This window comes from Glandiceps talaboti, chromosome 6, assembly GCF_964340395.1.
Source record: "Glandiceps talaboti chromosome 6, keGlaTala1.1, whole genome shotgun sequence".
Classification (NCBI taxonomy): Eukaryota; Metazoa; Hemichordata; class Enteropneusta; family Spengelidae; genus Glandiceps; species Glandiceps talaboti.
Window position 1 is genome coordinate 17,518,430 of NC_135554.1, and position 27,162 is coordinate 17,545,591.

At 35.1% G+C, this 27,162-nt stretch overlaps 2 protein-coding genes across 5 annotated transcripts in view; both read right to left on the minus strand.

Moving 5' to 3' along the window:
* The window catches only part of LOC144436064 (uncharacterized), a 132,822-nt gene that overhangs the window by 86,200 nt on the left and 19,460 nt on the right, over positions 1–27,162 (minus strand). The gene's annotated exons all lie outside the window — the stretch shown is intronic.
* Positions 244–26,905, minus strand: LOC144436290 (cyclin-G-associated kinase-like). The gene is made up of 23 exons (XM_078125038.1): positions 26,679–26,905; positions 26,494–26,555; positions 22,738–22,797; positions 19,858–19,972; positions 18,112–18,251; positions 17,506–17,631; positions 16,210–16,299; positions 15,740–15,875; positions 13,827–14,024; positions 12,926–13,070; positions 12,079–12,277; positions 11,109–11,231; positions 10,400–10,533; positions 9,732–9,848; positions 8,025–8,105; positions 7,396–7,513; positions 6,907–6,986; positions 6,147–6,340; positions 4,127–5,344; positions 3,239–3,478; positions 2,744–2,895; positions 2,183–2,311; positions 244–1,909 (listed from the first exon to the last, which is right to left on the minus strand). Exons 1-23 carry the CDS (start codon positions 26,806–26,808, stop codon positions 1,760–1,762), a joined length of 4,137 nt encoding a protein of 1,378 aa, XP_077981164.1. The 5' UTR covers positions 26,809–26,905; the 3' UTR covers positions 244–1,759.

Genomic DNA, 27,162 nt, shown 5'->3' on the forward strand with positions numbered 1-27,162 from the left:
GACTTATTATTTTTACTATCGTATGACAAATTATACTACAAATCCCAACCCTTTTCGACATGGAAGTTCTGTTTCAGCCTGTTTTATCAGTACTTTTTTTTGGTAAATCAGACAATGGTAGTTTGCATATATGACTGTGAAATTTTGGACAAATCTTCACTAACAACTTTCATTCAAACATTCACAACCAAAAAAGACAATGAGGACATTTCATTAACAGCACACCATATATATTCCTCTTCATGTAATTTCTACAAATATTTTATTTTCTTTTATTGACAATGGTATTGAATGAACACTTGAAACACATGTACATGAGCTAAAAAGAAAAATCACAAACCAAAAAAAATATTGACTGTGTATTGCACAGGAGAGAGATGTGCTGTCAACTGCAGCAAAACATCTTTTTTATTAATGGAATCACACCTTTTTAATTTCATTCTTTTACAATACTAATTTGAACAATGGACATACATTCTTGCATTGCTTTTCTTTGATGAAATTTCAAATCTTTAACACAGCGATTTTATATCATACAATATACATTTCGCTACGACAAAGGCACCAAATAAACGAATGTATAATTTTCACACACACACGAAAGGCGTTGAGATGTTCCTGTTCATTCAGTGAGACACATTGTGTGCTTACTACCAGAATACCGTGTCACAGATTAATTGCAGCAGGGTTTACATTTCACTCTTTTTTTTTTACCACTTCAGTTGTTTTAATTTCAAACTTTTTTTCAGAAGCAATGAAAAGTATGCTAAATTAAGAATATCATAGCATTCTTTGACATAGATCTTTAAAAAGATTGGTGAGATAAGTGAGCTTAAAAACCCATCACAATAACCTATGGTTTTGTAGGACACACGCTCTGCAAATAGCGCCATCTAGTGACAGCTTTGCAGCAAAATCACAATTTCAAAGATTATGCCAGTGTATCACCAGAGGGTGCTAGTGATCAGTCACGTGAACATGATTAGATATGCTATTTAAACAGTGGCTGTACACGATTTCTTTATAAAGTTATACACTATGAACACAGACTGACAAATTCCTTTACAAAGTTACCACCAGTCTGCTACCGTTCAGACTTTTCTCTCTAATTTCTCTTACGTTTTTTTTTCATCCTAAAACTTGCATACATTCAGTTTTTACAATGTAAATATGGTGCCCCGAGATGGTGGCACCAAAATAAAAATGGAATGAACAGATTATTTGACTACCAATGAAAATAGCTAATTCATCGATAATAAATTAGTGTTAGTTCCTTATTAGTATTACCTTAGACACGCATTGATAAATTACTTATTTTGAATTATCGGGGTGAAGGAAGGGTTCAAGCTCCAACATGAATACTGTATTACTGATTACAATATGGCTTAATTAAGAACACAAAAGAGTAATCAGTTCACCATTAAAATGTTAAAACCTTCAACTAAAACTTCAGGAAATATTTACAGATATCCTCATCAAGAAAAGTAAACCAATTAATGAGAATCAGCCTCAGACATTTCATTCCAAAATTAAGATGATCTAAAAAATAAAGATAGCAGTAAAATATTAACCTATACATGTTTTCATACTCGTAGCGGTTTTTGACTTTGGTGTGTGCTTTTTTTAAAAGTGATTACCAGTATATACCAATGCCTCAGAGTAGATTTCCTAAGAAGTCAAGTCAGATAGTCTAAATATGTTTTGGTATAGTTCATCCTGCAATAATCTGTGTTAGTCTTCACCAGAGTAGAGGGCTGCTCTAGTACAGGGCTTTCATTCCACTTTCTTCAAAATCACTCCAGGCATCACTGAGTTCCATGAATATCAGTTTGGCAAGTTCTTCCTGTGGAGTACCGGTGTGCTTATCTGGGTGAACTGAGAGGGCAGCCTTACGGTAAAACTTCTTGACCTGAGAATGAAAATAGAGACATTTAGTTTTCAAACGACAAACACATCTATTAATAACTCTTTATTCCATTTCAATGTTAATGCAAAATGAAAGGAAAAAGGAATGTACACGAAGAAATAGTGCAGGTAAACTCTACTTTGGTCATATGTATATTACAATATCACAAACACAAATGGCTTCAATAAATATTTAACATATCTGAGGAGGGGTATGGAAAGACATTAGAATATAATCTACAATAAATAAAACTGATGATGAAATGACAATTCTTACCTGGTCTGGTTGAATCAACTGGTGCATCCCAATTGGTTTCCATCTCTTTTCACCTTCCCATAAAACAGTTTCTAATGATGACAGCAATGCTCTGATGTTATTCCCTTTCCCTTCTACCCATTCCTTAACCTGAAACCAAACAGAAACGCTGAAGTAAACTGAAGTATCATTACAAATGTAATTATAAAAATATATTACACACACACACATACGTACGTATGTACATATGTACATCCACATACATTCATACATACATACATACTTATATATATACATACACAAACACATACATACATTCACACACACACATACATACATACATACATACATACATACATACACACACACACACACACATACATACATACATACATACTCCGGAAGGTTACCTTGTATCATTTCTTTAAGTCGAAATTCAAATACTGAAAATTAGCTGCCAGTTGTAAGCATTCCCACACCGAATACACACACAATACATACATACATACGTACGTACGACGTACGTATGTACGTACGTACATACATACATAAATACTAAAACACACACACACACATCCACACCTTAAGGACATTAGGATCTGAAGTCTGTGCCATTTGTTGTCTTCTCATCTCTTTCATGGTCTTTCTTTCATCTGCTTTAGTTGATGAACTAAACCCTGTAGAACTGAGTAAATCTTCAAATGCCGTCTTTTGTGTGCCTGGCTTGGGTCCAGCTATGAAAAACAAACATTAACATGAGTTTAAATAACTTCATTTTTCTTTTGCAATGATGTCATCTTGTCGACATGTGCTGTAAGTTGGTTGAGATATACTGTATTCTATTTGTAAGATATACTATATTCTACATAGATAGCCCAATGTGATACACCCCTGACGATGATGAGACATCTGCACAAATTTCAGATTTTGGGATTTGAAATTTGTGACTCTGAATAGAAATTTTCATTACTATTCTATTTGCGGCACATGGTACACAACAATCTGTGGTGAAGAACCATTAACTTGACAAGTAAATACATAAAACATCATCAGATATGAAGATAATAAATTACTTACATGGCTTCCATCCGCTTTTAGAATCTGCTTTAGAACCACCACCAAATCCTCCTGAGAATCCCCCGACATTATAGTTGGGTTTTGCCTGTGACTGTGGCTGCTGTGGTCTTTGTTGTGGTCGCTGCTGAGGCTTACTTTGTGGTGCAGCAGCAAATCCTTTCTGTTGAGGAGTCTGCTGCTGCTGTCCACTGCTGCCAAATGACTGTGATGTACCACCAGGTAAATTTTTTTTCAGGTTACCTAGAGAGAACGAGAGAGAGAGATGGAGGTGCAATGCATGATTACTAAATCTTTACAGGGATGTAGATAAGGATCGATAGCAGGCAAACAAAATCAGCTACTCCACAATGTTTTATCAGCTACTTTTTCAGGTTTTTTGTTTAAAAGTTTTCTTTCAACCTGTATATTTCCATCATTTGGCAAGAGCCTTGTTCCTAGATATCACCACTACTTTTTATATTTTACCAGCTACGTCTAAAATTTGCTATAACTGCTTTGCACTAAAGTTTGGATAAAGTACTGCCCTTTATCGATCAGAGGCTGGGGTTTGAAACCATACAGATCATATATGTAAACTATGATGAAAACTATAGCGGTCAAACCACTACGATCGATGCAATGTAAAAACATGATTGTAAGCACATTAAAATACTACCAGAAACCCAGCACCATATCTCACATTAGAAGTAAATTTTTATCGACTTATCAACATCTCAGTACTAAATTTAAAAATTGTTATCATTGAAGGAGTGAAAGTTTTCCGTCGAAATTTGGTTAGAAGTGTAAAAATGAAGTTCAGCAATCGCATTCACGTCAGCCCCCCTACTGAACAAACAAAGTTCACTTATTCTGCTTGTGTGACATTGTGCAATCATCCCTAATACATACCTAGATCTCCAAATGGGTCGTATGGTGCATTGCTTTTCCCATTTTCTATTGTTGGATTTTGTGCATCTTTTCCATACAGTGTTGACTCACTACCAGCTCTGTCCATTGGTTTCTGACCCATTGCATTTAGGGTTGTACCACTAGCTGTACGGTGCATATCAATGGGTGTCTGGGGTGAACTCAGGTTCCAACCCCCCATCAGGTCTGGACCAGCACTCTGCCTGTTAGTGTTAGCATTTGAGGATGTAGGTGATGAACCAGAGAGAAAATCTCCAAACAGGTCATCTGTTGTTTTTATCTGTGGAGCTGGTTTCTTAGAGGCTGATCCAACATTTGCTGCAAATGGGTCAAATAACTCTTCTTTTTTCTGTTGTGTGGAAGGTTTTGAATGAACACTTTGAAATGGATCAAAACTAGTTTCTGGTATTTTTTGGCCACTGCTTGCATGTGATGATGGCGCAGTATGTTTCTGTGGTGCTACTGGTTTAGCTGAACCTGTGGACTGTTGGAAAGGATCAAAGGTGTCTCCAAACAAATCTGCCTGTTGGGTGTCAACTTGTGGGGTCTGACTTCGACTACCACTTGCACTACCTGGAGCGGACGTTGGCTGACTTCCACCTGCTGCTGGTTGAGTTAGCAGATCAAAGTTAGTTGGTGGTGGGCCACCAGTATCCATCAGATTAATGTCCTGGCTACCTCTCCGACTACCACTGCGGGAATTGTCCTTGCTGCTGAGCTGTGAATCTAAACCTATATTCAGCAGGTCAACAGTCACTGGCGACTCTGATCCACTAGAATGCTGGTTGAAATTTGCTTCAAAGAGGTTCTGACTTGCATCGTCATCAAAATCAGCTTTGAAGAAATTTGCTTCAGTATTTTCCGAGTCCCCAGTTTCAGCAAATGGAGTATATCCCTGTGATGCCTCATTTTCTGGACCTGTTGTTTTGACTCTCTCGTTAGTCAAAACATCAAAGTCATCATCAAAGTCACTGCTGAACTGAGAGGGTACACTGCTTTTAACAGCTGACTGGCTATTAGCACCACTGCCACTGTTGTTATCCCAATCAAGACCAGACAGGAAACTCTTTGGTGCTTGATTTGGTACAGATTCTCTAGTTTTTCTGGATTCAAAATCATCTTGTACTGCACCACGATCATCTTCAGGATCGCTAGACTGGTCTACTGCACTTGTACGTCTTCTGGGCTTGTCAGAATGGCCTGCAGGGAGATGTAAGATTAGGGTTGGACTGGCAATACTTGTGATTAGAAATGTTACGACACAAAGTGACTTTAGAATTAGTTAAGCCAGTACAATGGCTTTTGTTCCTAAAGTACTTTGAGATGTAATGAATACAGGCAAAATTAAAACAGTATTGAAGTTCAATTTGTATTAGGAGTCACATCCAGCATAAAATTATATAAACTGTGACTGGTAACCTTCTTTCAATTAGTTTAAAAGGGAACAACACTCCAGGATATAAAGATAATGTCATAAACTGTGGGTTCTGGAGCGTACGTCTTTTCATGACTTCACATCACATAAATTCCACTCGGTTGCCAAGAAACACAAAATTTGAACTATTTTTAACCTCTCCTATTCTTTTAGTGATAAACCACTGCATCATGGGTTTTAGCAAACCTGATTTCACATCATATAATTTTTGCTCAGTTGACAAGAAGCATCAAATTAAAACTCCTTTTCACCACTATAGTTCTGTCAGTGATACACCATTGCATCATGGGTCTTGGCAAACATGAATATTCATTACATGCACACTGAATATTCATGACTCCTAAGAGCTTATTTCCCATCTGACTGACTATTTATCTGAAGGACATAAGCTCATAGCAATCGTGAATATTCAGTTTGCACCTAATGAATAATCATGTCTGCTAAGACCCATAATGCAATGGTTTATCACAGTCTATATATATACAACACATTGGTTTGGCACAAACAGATCTACCTGTACTTACTCCCTTCTTGGAGATCACAAAATGAATTATTCATTACTCTTACCAAACTCTCTGTTTACTTGATCTTGTTCCTCTTGACTGGAGAAGCACAATTTAGGATTGAGTCGCTTTGTCTCAAAGTTCTTCCAGGGTATTGTATGAATTGATTGTGCCTCACTGTTGGTAACGTTCACTTCCAATATTACTTGGAATAACTCTGGATATTTGTCTGGCTGTTCAGTTCCATCCAAGTCGTACCTTGAGAGTAAACACTGACATGATGAGCTGAAACACATCTACCTACCTATATGTCGTGTAACTATCTAACTTGGTGGTTTTTTTGTGTCCATCTCTCACTTTCATTTCTGTCTGTCTGTTTCTCCTCTCATATCTCAGTCTATCTGTTTCTGTTTCACTCTGTCTCCCTTCTCTGTCTGTCTGTATATGTACAGACGTACGTTACATGAGTGTGTATGTGTGCGTGTGTGCATGCGTGTGTATGTATGTATATATTATGTAAAAATGTATGTATGTATGTATAACATACACTCACATCTACAACCATCCATCCACCAAACCACCCACCCACACACACACACACACACACACACACACACACACACACACTCCACAATATAATGTTCTTTGAAATGAATACTGAAAAGCTCCTATGACAAAACGAAAAAGATTATGGGGTTGGGGGTGGGTGTGTGTGTGTACAGTTTAATGGAATAAACACATCACATTATAGAAGAATTAAATATAACTGAGTAGATATATCTTTTATTTGTTAATTTCAGCTAGTGAGGAGTGGTTTAACTTACTTATTCAATCTGAGTCTTGTTTGTCCTGACGCAATAAAACCAGTATGGAATTGAAACTGGAACATTTTGATTGCAGTAACCTGTAAATAACGGACAAAATACAGATTATAAGAATGTTCATGACTATTGGTTCATACTATTATAGTATCAAATGAACATTTCCACTCACACAGTTACAAAACAATTCTTGGAAATGAATCCTAAATTAAACAATGTTGTTTCATTTTGATTTTTCAAGTAGGATACCATGATAAAATTGCTTTATAAATTAAAAATCCAAAATAAACACCCAATCCTCATCCATATGGCATCTTTAATTAATCAATTATTCCAGTAATTACATACAAAAACCAAAAAATGATACATATCACTGTATGTAGGCATTACAAGCATTGCTGATTCACACAGCTGTATGTAGGCATTATAAGTACTGCTACAGCCTCTTAACACCCTTTTGACTTTATTTTCTGTATCTGAGGTTCACCTTACCTTGCCTTGCATTTTACCACCAAACGTTGACCTGGCATGATACAACACAATCATAATATCGCCACCAACTGTGATATCTAAGTCAACAATGGCTTTGGTGTCTTCAACTGTAAACCCTCTACAATCAAAAACACAATCATTTTTACGTTAATGCTTGATTCTAAATTTAAACTTACAAAAAAAATTAAATGCGGAATCATAAACACAATAAGAAGAAAAGTGAAATTATGCAAATAATTTGTATCTTATTTTGGTATGAAATGGTCACAAATAATATATATAGAAGACAGACATTACTAATGGTCTACTAAAAACCTTCTAAATCTAACCTTGGGGTTAAATTCACAACTCTGCCCTCGGTGGAACGAGACTGTTTTGGTGTGACTGGTTAGTCCCTCAAGAACAAATGTACGCTATCACCCGAATAATGTCAATCAACATGTGTACACTGGTTATTGCTAACATGGCAATGGCTGTAACTCAGTGTGAACAAGATTACGAGGTATAATGTATTACCATCACACATGTCAACATACACAATATGTAGTAACGCTTGATGGACTGACTCAGTGTGAGCATGATCATTGCACAGGCGAACCAATTTCATGCATGTTACCATGGCAACTTACCTCATTCTATCATATTCTTGTGATGTGGTTAGAACTCTCTCTTCACCATGGAAAACTTCACAAAATGGACGACAGCCATTCCTGTAAGTAGTCAAAAGACAAAAACATCACAATAATAGACCATTTGCATTTTAACACTAGACCATCACAATAATAGACCATTTGCATTTTAACACTAGACCATCACAATAATAGACCATTTGCATTTTAACACTAGACCATCACAAAAATAGACCAATTGCATTTTAACACTGGACCATTGCAATAATAGACCATTTGCATTTTAACACTAGACCATCACAAAAATAGACCATTTGCATTTTAACACTGGACCATTGCAATAATAGACCATTTGCATTTTAACACTAGACCATCACAATAATAGACCATTTGCATTTTAACACTGGATCATCACAATAATAGACCATTTGCATTTTAACACTAGACCATTGCAATAATAGACCATTTGCATTTTAACACTAGACCATCACAATAATAGACCATTTGCATTTTAACACTAGACCATCACAATAATAGACCATTTGCATTTTAACACTAGACCATTGCAATAATAGACCATTTGCATTTTAACACTGGATCATCACAATAATAGACCATTTGCATTTTAACACTAGACCATGACAAAAATAGACCATTTGCATTTTAACACTGGATCATCACAATAATAGACCATTTGCATTTTAACACTGGATCATCACAATAATAGACCATTTGCATTTTAACACTAGACCATCACAATAATAGACCATTTGCATTTCAACACTGGACCATCACAATAATAGACCATTTACATTTCAACACTAGACCATCACAATAATAGACCATTTGCATTTCAACACTAGACCATCACAATAATAGACCATTTGCATTTTAACACTGGACCATCACAATAATAGACCATTTGCATTTTAACACTAGACCATCACAATAATAGACCATTTGCATTTTAACACTAGACCATCACAATAATAGACCATTTGCATTTTAACACTAGATCATCACAATAATAGACCATTTGCATTTTAACACTAGATCATCACAATAATAGACCATTTGCATTTTAACACTAGACCATCACAATAATAGACCATTTGCATTTTAACACTAGATCATCACAATAATAGACCATTTGCATTTTAACACTAGATCATCACAATAATAGACCATTTGCATTTTAACACTGGACATGACCTAAATGTCATATTAACAACATGAAGGCAAGATTGACGACCTCAAGAACATAATGTACTGCAAATAGTATATTACATTCTTTTAGTCAAGACTTTCATCTAAAACACACACTAAGGTTTCATTTTTGAGATTCAAACAACCTTCATTTCATTTGATATTCTGTGTCACAGATATACAATTCATGGTGGTTATTTTGTAATGGAGAGTGGTGGTGGGGGGAGACCTAAAAACACAAACAGTTAACGTACACAATTACAAGTGTCTTTTCTTTCTTGTGTTTTCCTCAAATTACAGTTTGTAACAGGTACACATATCGTCCAGGCAGTTCAGTAAGGTCGTATCTGCCTATACAATTGCATAGCAGATACAACCTTTCTGCACTGATGCGACGATATACTTTGTATTCCTAATAATGGCTGCCATGGCAACATCTCTCTAACATAACACAATCTCTCTGGCACTGGCAGTGAGGGTAAATAACAAATTGTGCCTTACCTTTGCCGACTGAACAATGGAACAGGTTGTACTACAATTCTTTTCAGTGTAACTGTCTTGTTATGTGGAATAATTGGGCTCTCTGGATTTAACATATTATAAATATACTCCATATATCTAGGGAGACAAATAATACAATTATTACAAACTCAACTGACATTTTTATTCCAAGGAATACCATATCAAATGAAAAGATGTACAGAATTATTAGACTTCTGTTAACCCTTAGTATAGCCATCTGATGGTATATGCTATTATGGCAGTGAGGGCCTGGGGCCTCTCTAAAACCTATTTGCTATTAAAGATGTTGCAACTGTCAACTAGAAGAAATCCAAGGCCTTTATATAAATACGGTGAACAAGTTACAGATTAGTGGGTGGGTGGTAGGTAGATAGACACAGAGATAGACAAATAGATAATATAGATAGACAGACAGACACTGATACTGATAGACTGACAGACTGAGATTGATACAGACAGACAGATTGATAGATTGAGACAGAGACAGACACAGATTGATTATTGATCAATAGATAATAGATAGGTACAGACCGACAGACAGACAGACAGACAGACAGACAGACAGACAGACAGACAGACAGAAATGAAATGAAAAATATCCAACATTCACTTTATGACAGAAATGACATTCAAAATATACGTCTCACCTCTTCTGTGATGGTGTGACACCAGGAGGTCCTCTTCTAACATTAAACAAATATAAACTAGGTTCTATGGAACGAAATTGTCGACAGAATCCTAGGAAGGATGCTACTAGAGTTCCTGATGATGCCTTACCATCCTGAAACAAATGCAGATAGTTGTATTTGTTAACTCAGTACACCTGAAAAGTTGTGCACTATAAAGTTGGAACTATACAATGCATGCACTAGCATAAGTGAAGACAACTTGAATCGGATGTGTTTTGTCACCCCTTCTTTGTGCATTTCAAGGGATGCAGAACAGACAATGTTAGATTGTTTTTATAGGACTAATCTAGACTGTCACAATGGTGCAAGATACTTGAATGTACTTATGTAGGTATTTTAGCCAGTATAGCAATGTGAGTGTATGCATGAGATCATCCTCAATCACAATCATGCCGTGTTCAGTAGTAAAAGTGTTGTTATCTATCAATGAAACTTTCCTCAATCACAATCATACTGTGAGTTACAACCAAGAAAGAGTTCCAGTACTACCAAAACTATAAATATACATTGTATTACATATAGTCTTCTGGCGAACAGCTGTACAATATTGTCTATACCATCATGTTATGAAATATATGTCCTATTTAGAAGAATAAACTTCTTCATCCATAATGGGATAAAGTGAACTAAAAAACTGTAAAGGTGGTAGATTTAGGGTATTACTTACCAGACAGTGTATAACAGCTACATTCTTTGGGTCTTTCTGCAACCATAGGTATAGATTTCTACAGGCTAAGTAGACAGTTCTCAGTTCTGGTGCTTTCTTTGCAGGCCAACTGTATTCTGAAACCTACAAGTTAGAGTGTATTTTAGTCACCACAAACTGAGAGTATGACACCCTGCTGGATGTAATGCTTGATATGATGTAGTCATTTATTAGTATGAAACATTGCTTCGTATGTGTATGTATGTATGTATGTATGTATGTATGTATGTATGTATGTATGTATGTATGTATGTATGTCTGTATGTATGTATGTATGTATGTATGTATGTATGTATGTATGTATGTATGTATGTATGTATGTATGTATGTGTGTATGTGTGTATGTGTGTATGTATGTGTGTGTGTATGTGTGTATGTGTGTGTGCGTGTAAATAGATATGCGAGTGTACACATACATGTCCTGTTTGATATTATGACCTTATAAGTACATTTTTAAGTATTTTACTTCATCTCTACTCTCCATAAGACATACATATGCACAAAGTACAAATCATACCAACAGATTGTCAACAAACTCACGTTGGTTTTAAGAGCTCTGTATGTCCTCTGACAACAGTTGACTATACTCACCTTGTTATTAAGTTTAAGAGCTTTGTATGTCCTCTGACAATAGTTGAATATACTCACCTTGTTATTAAGTTTAAGAGCTCTGTATGTCCTCTGACAACAGTTGAATATACTCACCTTGTTATTAAGTTTAAGAGCTCTGTATGTCCTCTGACAATAGTTGAATATACTCACCTTGTTATTAAGTTTAAGAGCTCTGTATGTCCTCTGACAACAGTTGAATATACTCACCTTGTTATTAAGTTTAAGAGCTCTGTATGTCCTCTGACAATAGTTGAATATACTCACCTTGTTATTAAGTTTAAGAGCTCTGTATGTCCTCTGACAAGTTAAATATACTCACCTTGTTATTAAGTTTAAGAGTTCTGTATGTCCTCTGACAACAGTTGAATATATAGTAATGCTGGTTGTGTCTGGAGTCTAGAAATGTTTTCACTTCATCTATGTTATTCTTGTAAGCTGCTTCAATTCCCTCAGCTGGAAAGGACATAACTAAAATTCTTGATGTGATGTATGAAATATCGAGATCTGTCCGGGCAAGACTGAAAAAATAACGATTAATTTGATAGTTATATTGAATTCTGTGTTTTAGCCACATCTTACGACTAAACACAAGGTATACTTAAATTCATAAATGTATGAAATGAGATTCAATATGATGACAATTGTATTACAAGACACAGCACTGCTTTGTGTCACACTCACATTTCAGTATAGTGATGTTTTCATACAAAACAGTCCACTGGTTCATGATATTCATTTATGGTGTTTTTTATACGTGGTATCAGTTATCGTAATTCAGGGAACCTTTGGTATACACATATTACATGTACACATTGGTATAAAACTCTATCAGTGTTTAGCCCCTTTACAGCACCACGTACAGTATATTCTGTTCAATCTCTCATACAATAGGCTTGTAGCTAGAATTGCTAAAAGCTGTTAATATTGTTTGAAAAACTCGAAGCATAATTGCCCAGTCTGCTTGTAGTCACCATGTAGTATTCAAATGTATGCAGACGATACACATGCAAATGAAGTGTATGCAGATTAACACACATCTCAAGTGCAACTGATTCTCATTGTTTATGTTTACTCATTCAACTACCAAAATCACAGTTCAAGTTAGACATTGTTTCCAACCCTTTACTAGACATATCCTATAACTACCAATATTACAGCAGTCTTACTTTGACATTGTTTCCGACACTTTACTAGACATATCCTTTATATTCCTGAAGAATGACCCTGCTCCTTCCTTTACCATACCAAACAGACCACTACCAGCGGCACCATCCATGCTGGTTTCATTACCCCTTGGATGAGGAACGTGACCTTGAAAACAAATAGACCACAAAGCATAAATAACATTTCAACTTGAGGTAAAGTACATTTCCTTGCAAAAAAATTTAAACTCTACACTATTGAGCTTTTGATCTGTCTTTGTCAATGATCTTGTTTGGTGTGACTCTTCGTTTCCTTTTTCTCTTTGAATCAATTTCTTCCATCAACTGTGCTCATGTTTGATCATCATCACAAACCACGGCCTGTTTTACGGCAACGTTCTTAAACGAGCCTCCCACGCTTAAATCATGATGAAACATCCTTGGATGCAAAATCAGCTTCCATATTTCGATTTGTTCTCAGCCATGCTTAATTAGATACATCAAAGTCCATCATGAAATCTATCCCATTGTGATTGGATTTGTGATTACCATGTTGAATATGGTAATTATGTTTACTTCACACAGCTCCACTCTCCTCCTTAATTCTAATCACATGGTGATACTACTTATGTCATCTGACACAGTGGGTAAATTTAAAACCCAGAAAGAATTTAGAGTGAAATATTAATATGGCCATTCTAGGTTAGAGTTTTAGGTAATGGCCAAAATGAACTACAAGCCTGGATTCTAGGCTATATTCTATATCATAAAGCTGGTAATAATCTAATAATATCATCCCTATATTGTAATAACTCCTTCAAACTTTCCACTACAGCAATCAAACCAACAAGTGTGGATGAACAGATGAAAATATGAAGACAACCAAAATCACAAAATCACATCATAATATGATTTGTCCACCTACCTGGTGGTTCTGTTGGTCTAGGTGGTGGTCGTCTCTGTGGACTACCATGATCACTCTCATCACCACCACTGCTTTCTTTGTCTCTCAGAGTCATGGCTGTTTTCAGGTTGACATTTCTGGCTGCAGCAATCTCTTGTAATGTGGCCATAACTTCTGTCACAGATGGTCTTTCCCTTGGATCAATTCGAAACATTGAACCTGAATCCAGAATATATATAGAGGGATGTTAAGGTCCAGTTTGGTGTAGGATTAAAGTGGCCATATGGATGAGAATTTGGTATTTATTTTGGATTTTTATTTGATAAAACAGCTTCACTATGTTTTTCTATTTGAAAAAATAATGTGAAATAACATATACCAAGTCCATGTTCATAACTCAATAAACAGCAAGACATTAAACAACGTGTAAAATGTTTGTTATTGTACACTTTTTGCACCTTTTTACACTTTTTGCATCTTTTTGCAATGTATTGAGTGACGAACATGGACTTGGTATATGTTCTTTCGTATTATTTTTTCAAGTAGAAAAACTTAGTGAAGCTGTTTTATCAAATAAAAATCCAAAATAAATACCAAATTCTCATCCATATGGCCACTTTAACATTTAAATGTGAAACTGTGAAACACAGTTGTGTGGCCGAGCTATAGAAAAAGTTGGTCCAGAATGAAATATTAATAATATCTAATCCTAAGGCTCCACTGTTATGACACTGGCAATCAAGCCTTTGGTTTACTAAGATTGACGTAAACTAAATCTAAAAAAAATAAATCTATTTTTTTTTTAAATCTTGAATCTATTGTTCAATGATTTTAGATTACACTTCCTTACAGTGCAGTGTTACTAGTACTATGAAACAAAAATCAACTGTATCATTTACTAGTATATACGTAGGAGAAATCATGGGGGAAGGACTGCACGTGTTCAGGATGTGAAATCAACGGTGTACATTGTACATCAATAATGTACATCTGAATGAAAGACATAGAAATGTGTATACTAAGATAGAACAGAAATAGAATTTGTATAAATAAGCTTGCAAAAAATTCACACAAAATTGTTGCCTGTAGTTTCATCCGTCTCTAAAATAAGCATGGTGTTCCTGTAGTCATGTAATCTTAATGTGGAATACATTGTATGTACATTTTGTATTTCGAAACGTAAACAGGAACATCATCAGGAGTTTTATGTGGTCACCATATACTTTAACCAGTGTTTTTGCACTACGTTGAGATGTCATTTGCATACTTTGGCAAACCCAAATAATGACGACACCACATTCCTTTCCAAACGCTTCCAGCCAGACTCGGGACAAGTCCCTCTCTTCTCACAACTACGCCGCTCGGCATACATGAACAGATTAGGGACGATAGTCACGAGTCTGGCAGTGAGACTACTGTCTATCTTAATAGTAAACTGAACGCTAAATTACCAGAGTAATACGATAACACATGCGAGAACCTGAGATTAAAACGCTGGCCTTTAAACAATGTGAGTACAAGAATTGACAAGTACAGAAATCTAATGTTGACATTGATGTCACACAGACAAAAAGAGCGACATGCCACTTTAACACATGACCCAAGGTGGGTTAATAACTTTCAATAATAGCATCCATTTTACAATAACTGTTACAAATTTCATTTGTCTGCTGTTGTTGTTTTGTATAATCACAAACTTTTCTGTTCTTCTAACCTTACAAGGATTTACCCGTACATTTCATCAATTGTACATGTACATGTACATGTACATTGATAAGGTTATGAAATTTACCCCCCCCCCCCCACACACACACAGCATAATTCGATGACCTGCGAGCTTTCAACTACTATCATTGATATTTTTTTTTAATTGTGTTCATAGCTAAAGAGTCTACAACTGAATCAATCAAATCTAAAACTGTAAGTATACTTACGAATGAGATCATGGAAAACAGAGAATATGCCGTCATCTTCAGGTAGATGATAATTAGCATTGATAATGGCTAGCTTGGCAGAATCTTCATATGGATGTTGTCTGTAGCAAAGCATGTATAGCACACAACCTAGAGCCTAAACACAAGTAAAAATAACACAAATTAAGTACATGTCTTTGCTGACATAATTCTCAGTACCTGGATTCAATAGACCCCCTAGGTGAGCCATAAGTAACACCAATCAAGTATTGCTGTAGTCTCAGTTACCCAGACGTCAGTGAGTTGTTTTAGTCAAATACTTCATATACCAACATGTGTAAACCCTCATGAAGGGAGCCCTCTTGTGACACTTCTTTTGAAAATGAGGTATCGAACATAACAATAAGCTAGCTCTGCAATTTTGCACACAGTAATACTGGCTATGAGCTGAGTTGTTTATAACTGATAATACAAGTAACAGGATAACTTACCCATATATCAGACTTTTCATTAATTGGATAATTATAATATAGATCCAACATTTCTGGTGTTCGGTACATTGGTGTTGTCTGACTGGCAATCTACATAACAAATGAAGACAATCTAAGTGTTAATTACAAGCTAACATCAATGTTGGAAGTAAGGACATTCATTCTTGTATGAAAATGAATGTTACACTTACAGAATGACTTCATACATTTCATTTCAGTTACATCTATGTTACTCACTAGTTGGTGAAATAGGAAACTAAAATGTTCTTCTCGTCACCTGTGAGTCACCTAAAATGTTCTTCTCGTCACCTGTGAGTCACCTTTTAACTCTACAATAGAGAGATTTAGATGCACATAATTATGTGTGTTCTGTGCATGTAGCGTCATCGTCATGTAATTCGAAGGCAGCCCATACATTCTCTAGCAGACATTGCTACCATGTCAAAATGGCATAACCGTAAATATGTGTTATATTTTTCTTCTATTAAATGTTGTCATTCTTTATATCGAAGTTAGGAAATGTAACTGTAAACAAATTGTTTGGTTTTTCCATTGCATGAAAACTGTCTAAAGTACAGACAATTTTTGGAAAACAAAGTCATGTGTTTGTCCTTCTGGACAAAAGATGCAAATGTGCGCATGCACATTCCATAGCCTTTCAAGTTTGTGTTCTGAACGCGTACAATACTGCATACATGTTCTAACGTGTATCTAAATCTCTCTATTGGTGTCACTAACACTACATGTATAGATACCTATAATTAATAGATTTTTAAAATATACATCAGTCTATAACTAAAAGTGTTTTAATATTATGTATATTCATGATGGAAGCAATAAGATTTATACACAAAATCTCTTCTTCCACTTCTGATTGAGAAACAGACATGTTTTGAACAAATCACTTGTCCTTCTTCAGTGTCTAACTGGGTCTAACAGAATGATCTATATTTGCCTGAGGTGTTGAGTAAACTGGAGGTGTGAAAAGGATAGCTTCAATATACTCTGTAAATTCAGGTGTGAAGGTACTTGTCAGTTATGTACATCATTGTCATTCTGCCATCTGATGAGGATCATTGTCCAAAATAGATGGAAAGCTCGCTGATAAAAAATACTTGTGTGTTATAACCTTTGTAAATCATTTGATCTACCTTCTGTGATAATAATAACAGTGTTATATATCTCACACTGACCTAAGATATTATCCAATACTCTAATGGCTAGACTGCATAGTACAACTTTCTTGACCAAATTTTCATTTTACTGACAAAAACAGAAATAAAACATTGACAATACCTCATCTTCCACCAAGCTTCTTTTTATTGAACTCCAATTATCATCTGGATAATAAGATGTGGTTGTTGCACTCCCAAAATCACACAACTTGATACTACCTTTTGAACTTATCAATAAATTTTCCAACTGAAAGAAAAACAGCATCCAGATATTATTATTATTATTATTATTATTATTATGTGCAGGTTAATCATTACAAATAAATTACAACTTTGTACTACATCAAAATATTTGGATAATTCCTAGCTTTCAACCTGAGTCCTTGGGTCTTTTCTTCAGGGATGTGAAGTCACATTTTGTTTACGCATGCGTGAAGAAGACTTGAGGACTTAAGATTGAAAGCTGGGATTGATCCAAGGATTTTGCTGCAGTACAAAGTTTTTAATTTATTTGTAAGTGATAAGAGTGGCCTGCTTGTGACTAAGTTGTATCCTGAGAACTGCAAATTTGAAGTTTTGAGTATTCCACTGTAAGCCTGTCAAAAATTTGTTTCTGGTATTCTCAGCAATACTAATGTGAACTTTACCTTCACATTGATAAAAGTAAGGTTTCACTTAAGAAATTTGTTTGTGATCATCTCTGCAATCCTGTATATGTGAACTTTACCTTCAAATCCCTATGTATAATGGGAGGTTTCTGTTTATGCATGTGTTGTACTGCTTTACAAGTCTGATAAAATATTGTTAACACTTGGTCACAGCTCAACCCAGATGGCTTTGCATTTAATACGTCAACCAATGGACCGCCTGGATATACAGAAATGAGAGGAACATAAAGTTAGATATAAAATTTGTCACACACAAAACATACTTTACATAATTTACATTTAGTATATATATATATACACACATTGTATGTATATATATATATATATCACATGTATGTATGTACGTACATACATACATACATACATACATACATACATACATACATACATATATATATATATATATATATATATATATATATATATATATATATATATATTTATACACACACACACACACACACACACACACACACACACACACACACACACACACACACGATTTACATGGACACAGTTTATGAAATGTGAAGTAGTTACGTATACAGGAAGTCACAATTTTATAACATTTTTTTCATATTTATAATCTTGAAAAACACATTTGGAATATGCATTGGTAAATGAATGGTAGTATGGGGAAAGGGCACAGCTGTTATGCTAATACATCATACAGACCTAAACCAAAACAATAAAAAAAGAACAATGAAACTACATATAATATAATCACACATGACCGAAATATCAGACAATTTTTACGCAATTTGGGAACAAAAATATTTGATGACAATTCCATCAGTATTCTTTCATTTTCTTATTTCTTTGTTAGTGTTTAATTAATTTTTTTTTAGACTCTTCTTTATGGTTCTTTATTTTTTGTTTCTAATAATACCTCATAGCTTTTGATATTTTATACTTTTGTTGTACTACAGAATTGTTTTGGCTCCATCAACTAAAAATTTCTATTTTTGATAGCGTTTTATCAGAAGTGAAATATTCCAGGTAAACACAGGTGAATATATGACCTTAAAATGGGTACTAATAATACAGCAAATATCAGTAAAATATTTAGTCATTTATTCAGTAATGTTTTTTTGTCACAGCAATAGAGTGTCAGTAATCTGATTAAAATCTGATGTAGTGAACTTGGCAAGATGATTTACCTCTGTTTCCTACTTTTATTGTCGTTTATTCTCCTTTTTTATTCGGTGAGCACCTCGTAAGGAATGAGAACGCGTAATGCTCTGAAACATATGGGTACAGTACCTCAGAACATTCTGTTTGAAAAGAGCCCGAGCGCAGAGGGCAGACAAGGATGTTATTGTTATACAGTGATTCATTGAGTGTTATATTGCACGATGGATTCTACTCCTAACTTCATAAGTACAAGATTCGATATGAGAACTCCTATATATGGTATTGTGTCAGGTGTAGGTACAAGGCACTCATAAAACAAAAAAAGAACAAATAAAATGAAAAGGTGGTAAATAAAGAAATCACACAAACTTCCCTGCATCAGATTTTAATCAGATTGATGGTGTCAGTATTTTGGGCAAAAAAACTTACAAAAAAAATGTACAAGATTCCTAAAAATTATATACTTTTCTTCTTCTCCAAATATGAGACAAAGTATTATGGAAATCTAAATACAAGACCCAATAGTCATCCACCCCACAACCTTCTCACATCCCTATGTACCCCAACTTTAGTAAAAACATTGTGGGAATTTGATACTAGAAACATCAAGAGCGAATCCAAGGGGGGGGGGGGGGGGGGGGTAGTTTGTTAAGATGATAAACCAGACTTACCTGTACACAGTTCTGTTAAAATTAAAAATTCAGCCTGTCCATGGTCTGATTCATCTTTACCTATTGATGCTGCTTGGTGGAAGTGTATAATGCTAGGATGTGGAGATACTTTTTTCTGAACCATGTATCAAGGAAATTACTTCCAACTTTTGTTTAAAATTATTATTAATAGTAACATTCTATATGCAAAAAATACAAATTAGATATATATAATTTTATATATATGTATAACAAAGCTAAATAAGAAAATAACAAATCCCTCATCTGATCAGCTTGGTTTATTGTTTATCATAAATCTATGACAAAGTGGTGGGATATTTTGCATACTTATTTGCATATAATTTACATAACCTTTGGTTCAAATTTCACCCAGAGAATTCTGTGTGTGTGTGTGTGTGTGTGTGTGTGTGTGTGTGTGTGTGTGTGTGTGTGTGTGTGTGTGTGTGTGTGTGTGTGTGTGTGTGTGTGTCAACAGTCACAATTAATTGCAGACGCATTTACAATCCGGTCAAGAAATTACTAATGCTTGTCCCAATTATTGGAAGCAAACGTAGACAAGCCATCAAATCTAGAAGAGTTGTTCTAACACTAGTAGTACACTGACTTCTACAGATCAATATGGATGTCAGTATGCAAACTAAGCAGCACATTGCTATAAATACATGGCAAATCAAAATATCAGTATGCTGGTAACACTTGATTAAATTTTATTATCTGCAAACATGAGTATAGATTGGGCGTATGTGTGTTGTGTGTGTGTGTGTGTGTGTGTGTATATGTATACATGTATGTGTAGGGATTGTGTGTGTGCGTTGTGTATATGTATGTGTATATGTGTGTAGGGGATTGGGTGTAAGTCACTAAGTGTGTTGTGTATGTGTATATACTAGTATGTGTATACATGTAACTATATCCCGTTTATTGTTATCATATATTTATTTGCATGTACATATATGTGTGGAATGATTTTTTGAATTGGTAACTGTATTAGCCAGTTTAAGATAGTACGCTTTGTATCACCTTATCAACTAAATGTAATGAGGCGGCTGATTTGGGCAGATTGACTCACACCTATCTCAGACTCTCTGTACACATTATAGTGACTTCTCAACTGTACATTATATTGATAATATCACATTTGGATGATTAATAACAGTGGCATTCAAAAAGTATCTCATCAAAATATCAGTAATTCCTGTCATCCTTTCCTATGGTACCAAAGTGAATTAACATCATGGATTTCATATTATTTCATTCAGATTTACAAATTATCGACATTTTATATCAAGAATTTATCTACAGTAATTAAAAATCTTAAATTTGATAAGAGAACACCAACTATACAAATTATGAACACCTTTCATTTCAATGAAAAATCAAGGAGAACGAAAAGCTACACATTATAAAAGTGACCTTTGACCCCAGTATCAATCAATACATCTGATTTGTAAGTAATTTGTGTCATTACCCTCAGTGCTTTCAATTGATCCACAAACACTTAAGTTGCATTAAATGAACAATTTAAACGTCTGAAATAAAACACTTCTCAATTAATTCACATATTTCATAGGGAAAAGCTTAACATTTTCTCAAATCAATGAAAAAATAAGAGTTAATATCAGAAGTACAAAAAAAATTTGTGACTCAAGTGAAATAATAAATGACATTGCAGGAAAAGTGTAATAATCCCAATGTTAAAGCTATGAACTATGTATGACAGAAAACGTCCTGACAACAAAAGCTTCTGATATTTTGTTCTACATCATAAATGTACACAATTCAAGAGTCTGTCAAAAGTGGTATTAAAAGAAAGGCACAACTTTTCCTCATACATTATCCCTTTTTGTGTCATAAATTTTTTACGAATTTTTCTGAAATGTCAGAGTTCAAACTAAGTAAGTAATAAATTGTCAGCAACTACGAACACCTGCATGACATTGCCATTATAATTGCAATGTCAGTCATGGCCTTAGAGAGGCTGAGGCAGCAATTTTCTATTTTTTTCCATCCCAGAGATTACGTTAATTGAATTGACTAATTCTTACGAGACTGTGTCATAATTGAGCAGTTCATTTATCTCACTGTTAGAACTACATCAAGATTGCATTTGATTGAGATTGGATGTTTTGTGTTAATGTCACTGTCAACTACGCTTGATCTTTATACTTAGCGATATAACCATTTTTATGACATTTTCGCCCAGACAATAGACTTAGAGCCGTTTGTGGACAAGCGTAGTCATTTTTCTGCAATAACTTGCATAACACACTGATAATCATTGGACTTACCATACCCAAACAAAAGGTTTCATCATCACACAATGGTTTGCAACTGATCATTTTTGTAAATTCATTTTCCTGAGATCTCCAAGTATAAATCCTAATATAGTTTTGTATATAGACCTGTATATGTACATGTATAGATAATGGATACTATAGACTGATATTTGTGTGCTGATGGTATTTACATTTCTGTTAAATTTCTTCATATACATTTTGCGTTAACTTGTGAATGTTTCTTTTTTGTTTTGTTTCATTCTCGGTACCTGAAATAGAATATTACTGCCTAGGCATATCATAACAATCACGGACATTCAATTTCTTGGTCGACAACATAAATTCCCTCTTCATGTGCTTCACACTATAGGCATGCGTTAAAATAAGTAAACCTTTTTGTTCTATTTTGACCCTCTAGCATGAGGTAAAAAGCTATTGCAGGTTCAGAGAATTGTGTATTTGTTGATTTGTTTGTTACTAAGTTCCTCAGCTCAATGTTCTAATACCCTCTAGGACATGTCTGTAACACTGACAATCATGTTAGTGAATATGATTCAATTCTGTTATAACTGTACCAACAGATACTAGTAGATCGAAAGGATACAAGTATAGTAATTTCTTGAATAATTGCTTTAGACTTTTCTTCATCACAGGACAGTAATCTCTGTAAGATAGAAGCATTGATTTAACACATTTAGATCACAATTCCAAGATATAATGTAAACGATCACATATACCATACTCCATTTCATTACCAAACACAGTAGTACAGTCTCTAGTCAAGTTGTACCAACAACTTCAAGTTATGATGAATGCTAGTCTACTTCCTATATGATGTGTTACAATTACTACATTATCTCCACTTACATAATTGGAAAGTCGTTATTCTAGCACAAAATCTGTGATACCCCCAAATGAGTTCATATAAACGTGATGGCGTTATCACGTCCCCACATGATTTTAGTTTCAGACTGGAGAGGGAGTTCGAATAATGAGCAATTGTCTAAAAGAACTAACTAATTGCAAACTTCTATCTGTCAATTTGTGATGGATTTCTACTGACATGCATTGTTTACCCTTCACCAGTGGAGATAGCACCAATTTTTGTGCCAGAATAACGACTTTCCCTATATGTGAGTGGAAATGATCATAGTAATCATAATGCGTCGTATAGGAACTAGACTAGATGAATGCCAGCCAAAGGGACAAAAACAGTATTCAAAACATAACACACACCTTATACACAATAAATATATCAATTCTCAGTAAATATACTAAATACTGCCTATATTTGTGCATTTCCGTGGGGGGGGGGGGGGGGGGGGGGGGTTGTATAATTTTCAATACTGCTAAAACCATACCAGATTGTACATGTACGTGAATATACATAGGGATATAAACAGTTCTTTTTTTGAATGTTTTTAAAGAATATGTCATTCTATGTAACTTAAATCAGTAATACATTTTTAATATAAATATTAATACTTGTTTGGCATTAGCCTCTTGCTCAACTATCAAAGTCAGTTTTACCTGTGTAAGACCAATACCATTTTCAGTTTTATAAAGGACATTGTGTAGGTTTTACCTACAGAAGACCCCTATAATGTGTGTGTACTTACATGTAGATAATTAAATAAAATTTCATACCGAATTTCTTCCTTTAATACTTTGAATGAAAAAATTGCTGTGAGTATGGAACTGCATATTACATGAATTATAATTACTGCCTAAAAAGCATTCTTGGGTACTACTTAGTTCTAGGGAATAAATAAGTGATTATTTCTGATATAAATTGTTCGCTTCTGGTACTACTATTACAGGGGAAGCCATGTCCATTGGGGGAAGTGAATTTACACAATCTTAGTACCAGTACATCGTTTCATGATCTCCACTGGTCTAATGACCTCTTGACCTTTTCTAATTTACATAATCAATGTCTGTGCATAATTACATACTTGTCATCCAGACAGTAAAACCTAACATGTCATAAATGAGGGTCAAGGGTCAAAGTAGGGTCACTGCCAGCTGTTATCTCAGGGTTAATAGAGTTTACATAACTGTCAAATATATGTACATCAACATGTGATGATTTGACACAACATGCACAGCAGCTTGAATAATTCAAAATGTAATTTTAGATAGATATCAATCATATTTTCTTAGGTATACATTAAATATCATGTAGAAATAAAAGACTGCCAGGGATGCTTATAAGATCTAATGCATGGGAGCAATTACCTGTTTGTGACCCCCCCCCCCCCCCCCACACACACACACACAAAAAAAAAGTGCAGTGATTTTCAATAACCACTGGTGCGTTATAATAGTTGTATTTACAACAGAAGCAATTGGTGGTGCTGTCATAAAGCCATAGATTTATTTACAACTTCCTAGTCTGGTTATTATACATGAAATCTGATATGAATTTCATATGTTATGTACAGCAAACTGACTCTATTATGATGATGGTAATAAAATGTCATGGTTGTCGGCAATGTATATATGTGAGACCCAAATCTCAGTCACACAGCTGTTCATACTTAACCAATGCACGCTGCAATTGTACTCGTGACATGGTACACACACAGACAGTGGAGAGGAGACACTGTCTATGGTACAAACAAGTAAACTATTCATGGTTACAGCTAGCATAATGAGTGATAGAAAGATAGTAGGTACACTGGGAGATAATGTACTACTAGATATGTATGTCATCTAAGTAAAAGGCCCTGTTGGAATTTGGGGTTAAAAGTTAGGTGTGGAAACTGTTGATGGCAGAGCTACACAAAAAGTTGGTCCTGGACTCCACAACAAAGGAATGACCCCTTGTAATCCTTGTGGTTTCACTGATATGAAAACACTAATGTGATGACCTGGGATTGAAACATTGCCCTTTAAGTTTAAAAATAGACATATTGGAACAAGGTGTAAAGTCTCCTTGATATGTAATGTTCTATGTATGTTAACAGTGTTCTCCACAGAATGATTGTACATAATTAATGGTCTGCTAAGGACAGCAGCAACAATGACTAGAAAAGGCTGTTGGTGTTTGTAAATTGTAACTTCTATGATATCTGAGGACATTCTGGTATTCTCAGTCCATGTTGTACATCAATAGAAGTATATACACATTGACAATAATCAGTCTTGGTGTTTATTATATCATTAATGACATGGATAAATGCCATAACATGGCTACTTGCTCTCAGCTCAAGCCTTTACAGTGGTCACAACACATAGGACACACATTTGCATGCATTGGTAAACAAACTACATTATAATATATACATCAATTACCAATAAATTGTCATGGAAATTAAATGTGTTGACTATGCTTTCAATTAGCATAAAATCTAACAATGACTAGAGACTGTTGGAAGACTAACAATCAAAGGAAGCTACACACCTAGTATTGGATAATTTAGTTGCATATGTATACAGTCTATTGATGGCATGTATAATTTATAATAATAGCTATTGTATTTCCAATTGCATATCATTCTCTATCTCTTACCATAGCCCCCCCCCCCCCCCATGATAGAGGGATTGTGCTCTTTCAGACAGATTTAGAATAAATGTATTCCTGTCTTGTTGTATACACTAGTTCGACAGCTACAATTGACCAAAACCATAAACAATTCAGTTTACAATTTGCTGCAGTTTTCTACTTTGTTGACTGAATCGACAAATAGCATTGCTCACAATGAGCTGGTGATAGGTGCTGAGTCTGATCTATTCGATGAACATGGTATAGCCGTCTGTTGATTGAGTGAGCCACTCTCAAAAAGACATCACACTTCACAGAAAGATACTAAATAATAGTACACATTATTAGACAAATCACACATGTAGTATGTACTACTACTACAATACAGCTATCACACATCCTGGTTGGGTTGATCAAACTACTCTGGATCTTCCCTCCACTACTCCAGTCTAACATTGGCAAGTTTCTCCCTCGTAACCCTAAATGTTGAGTCGGTGTACAAACAGAAGTACATGCAGACGTGACCATCTCGCGTATACTTCCATGAAGCAACTTACCCCTCTCCGCCCCCCTCAGCTCAGCCATCACAGATTTTTCACACACTATACCATGTAATCACATTATATTATAGTCCTTTGAATATAATCCTTTGTTTTCGTTACAAACCGTCTCCTCTCACTTGAAAGTTAGTCTCGACATATCGATCAAATTTTATAGCATCATCCTGACCTTATATTTCAATTTGGCCTATCTGAACGGATTTTAACATTGGGGAATCATGCCCTAATACTAGTAATAGTCGACTAGTCTGCATTAGTGTATGTGAACGAAAGTGTATGTTTTACTCAGAGACACAGAATTTGAAGTCGTTACCTTCAGAGCGTATTCTTTGCCATTTGAAGTATCCTGAGCCACAAACACGAAGGCAAATCCTCCTACAACAAATCACATTTAGAGAATGTATTGTCGTGGAATAGAAAAACAAAATAAAAACTGGCGTAAATATCAAAATACAGAAAATAAATCAAGAACAACCAGTGATGTTCCAATGAACTTACCTTCAGCGATTACCCGTTTTACTCGTAATTTGTAATCGCCTAACTCAACTAACTGACCGACAAAATCGTTATTTTTCTCCCCTTGTCCCCCACTGAGGTATCCTAGGGCAGACCTGAAAAGGTCGCTCATGTTGACAGATGTGTACTTGCCACCCAGGGGGTTTCTCCGTCTTTATCTACCGGTATCTTGCACGAGGGTGTTTTCCGAGCTCCTTTACTGTCAGCGTAGCCAGTGACGTCAAATGCGGATATAGCCTCGTTTTCGTTTACATTAGTGCCCTCACTCTTTCAGCAGCAACGTGTTTGTTTCTTTCGTTTTTATTATTTGTGGCGCTCACAATCGAAACTTCGTATTGGGTGACTCAATAATTCTCCAGAGAATTATGTAATACTAATGGAATATTACGTCGTAATCATTCATTTGTTATCAGTTACAATCGGTAAACTACCCCAGGCTGATAAATATGCACAGATTATTGGAGTG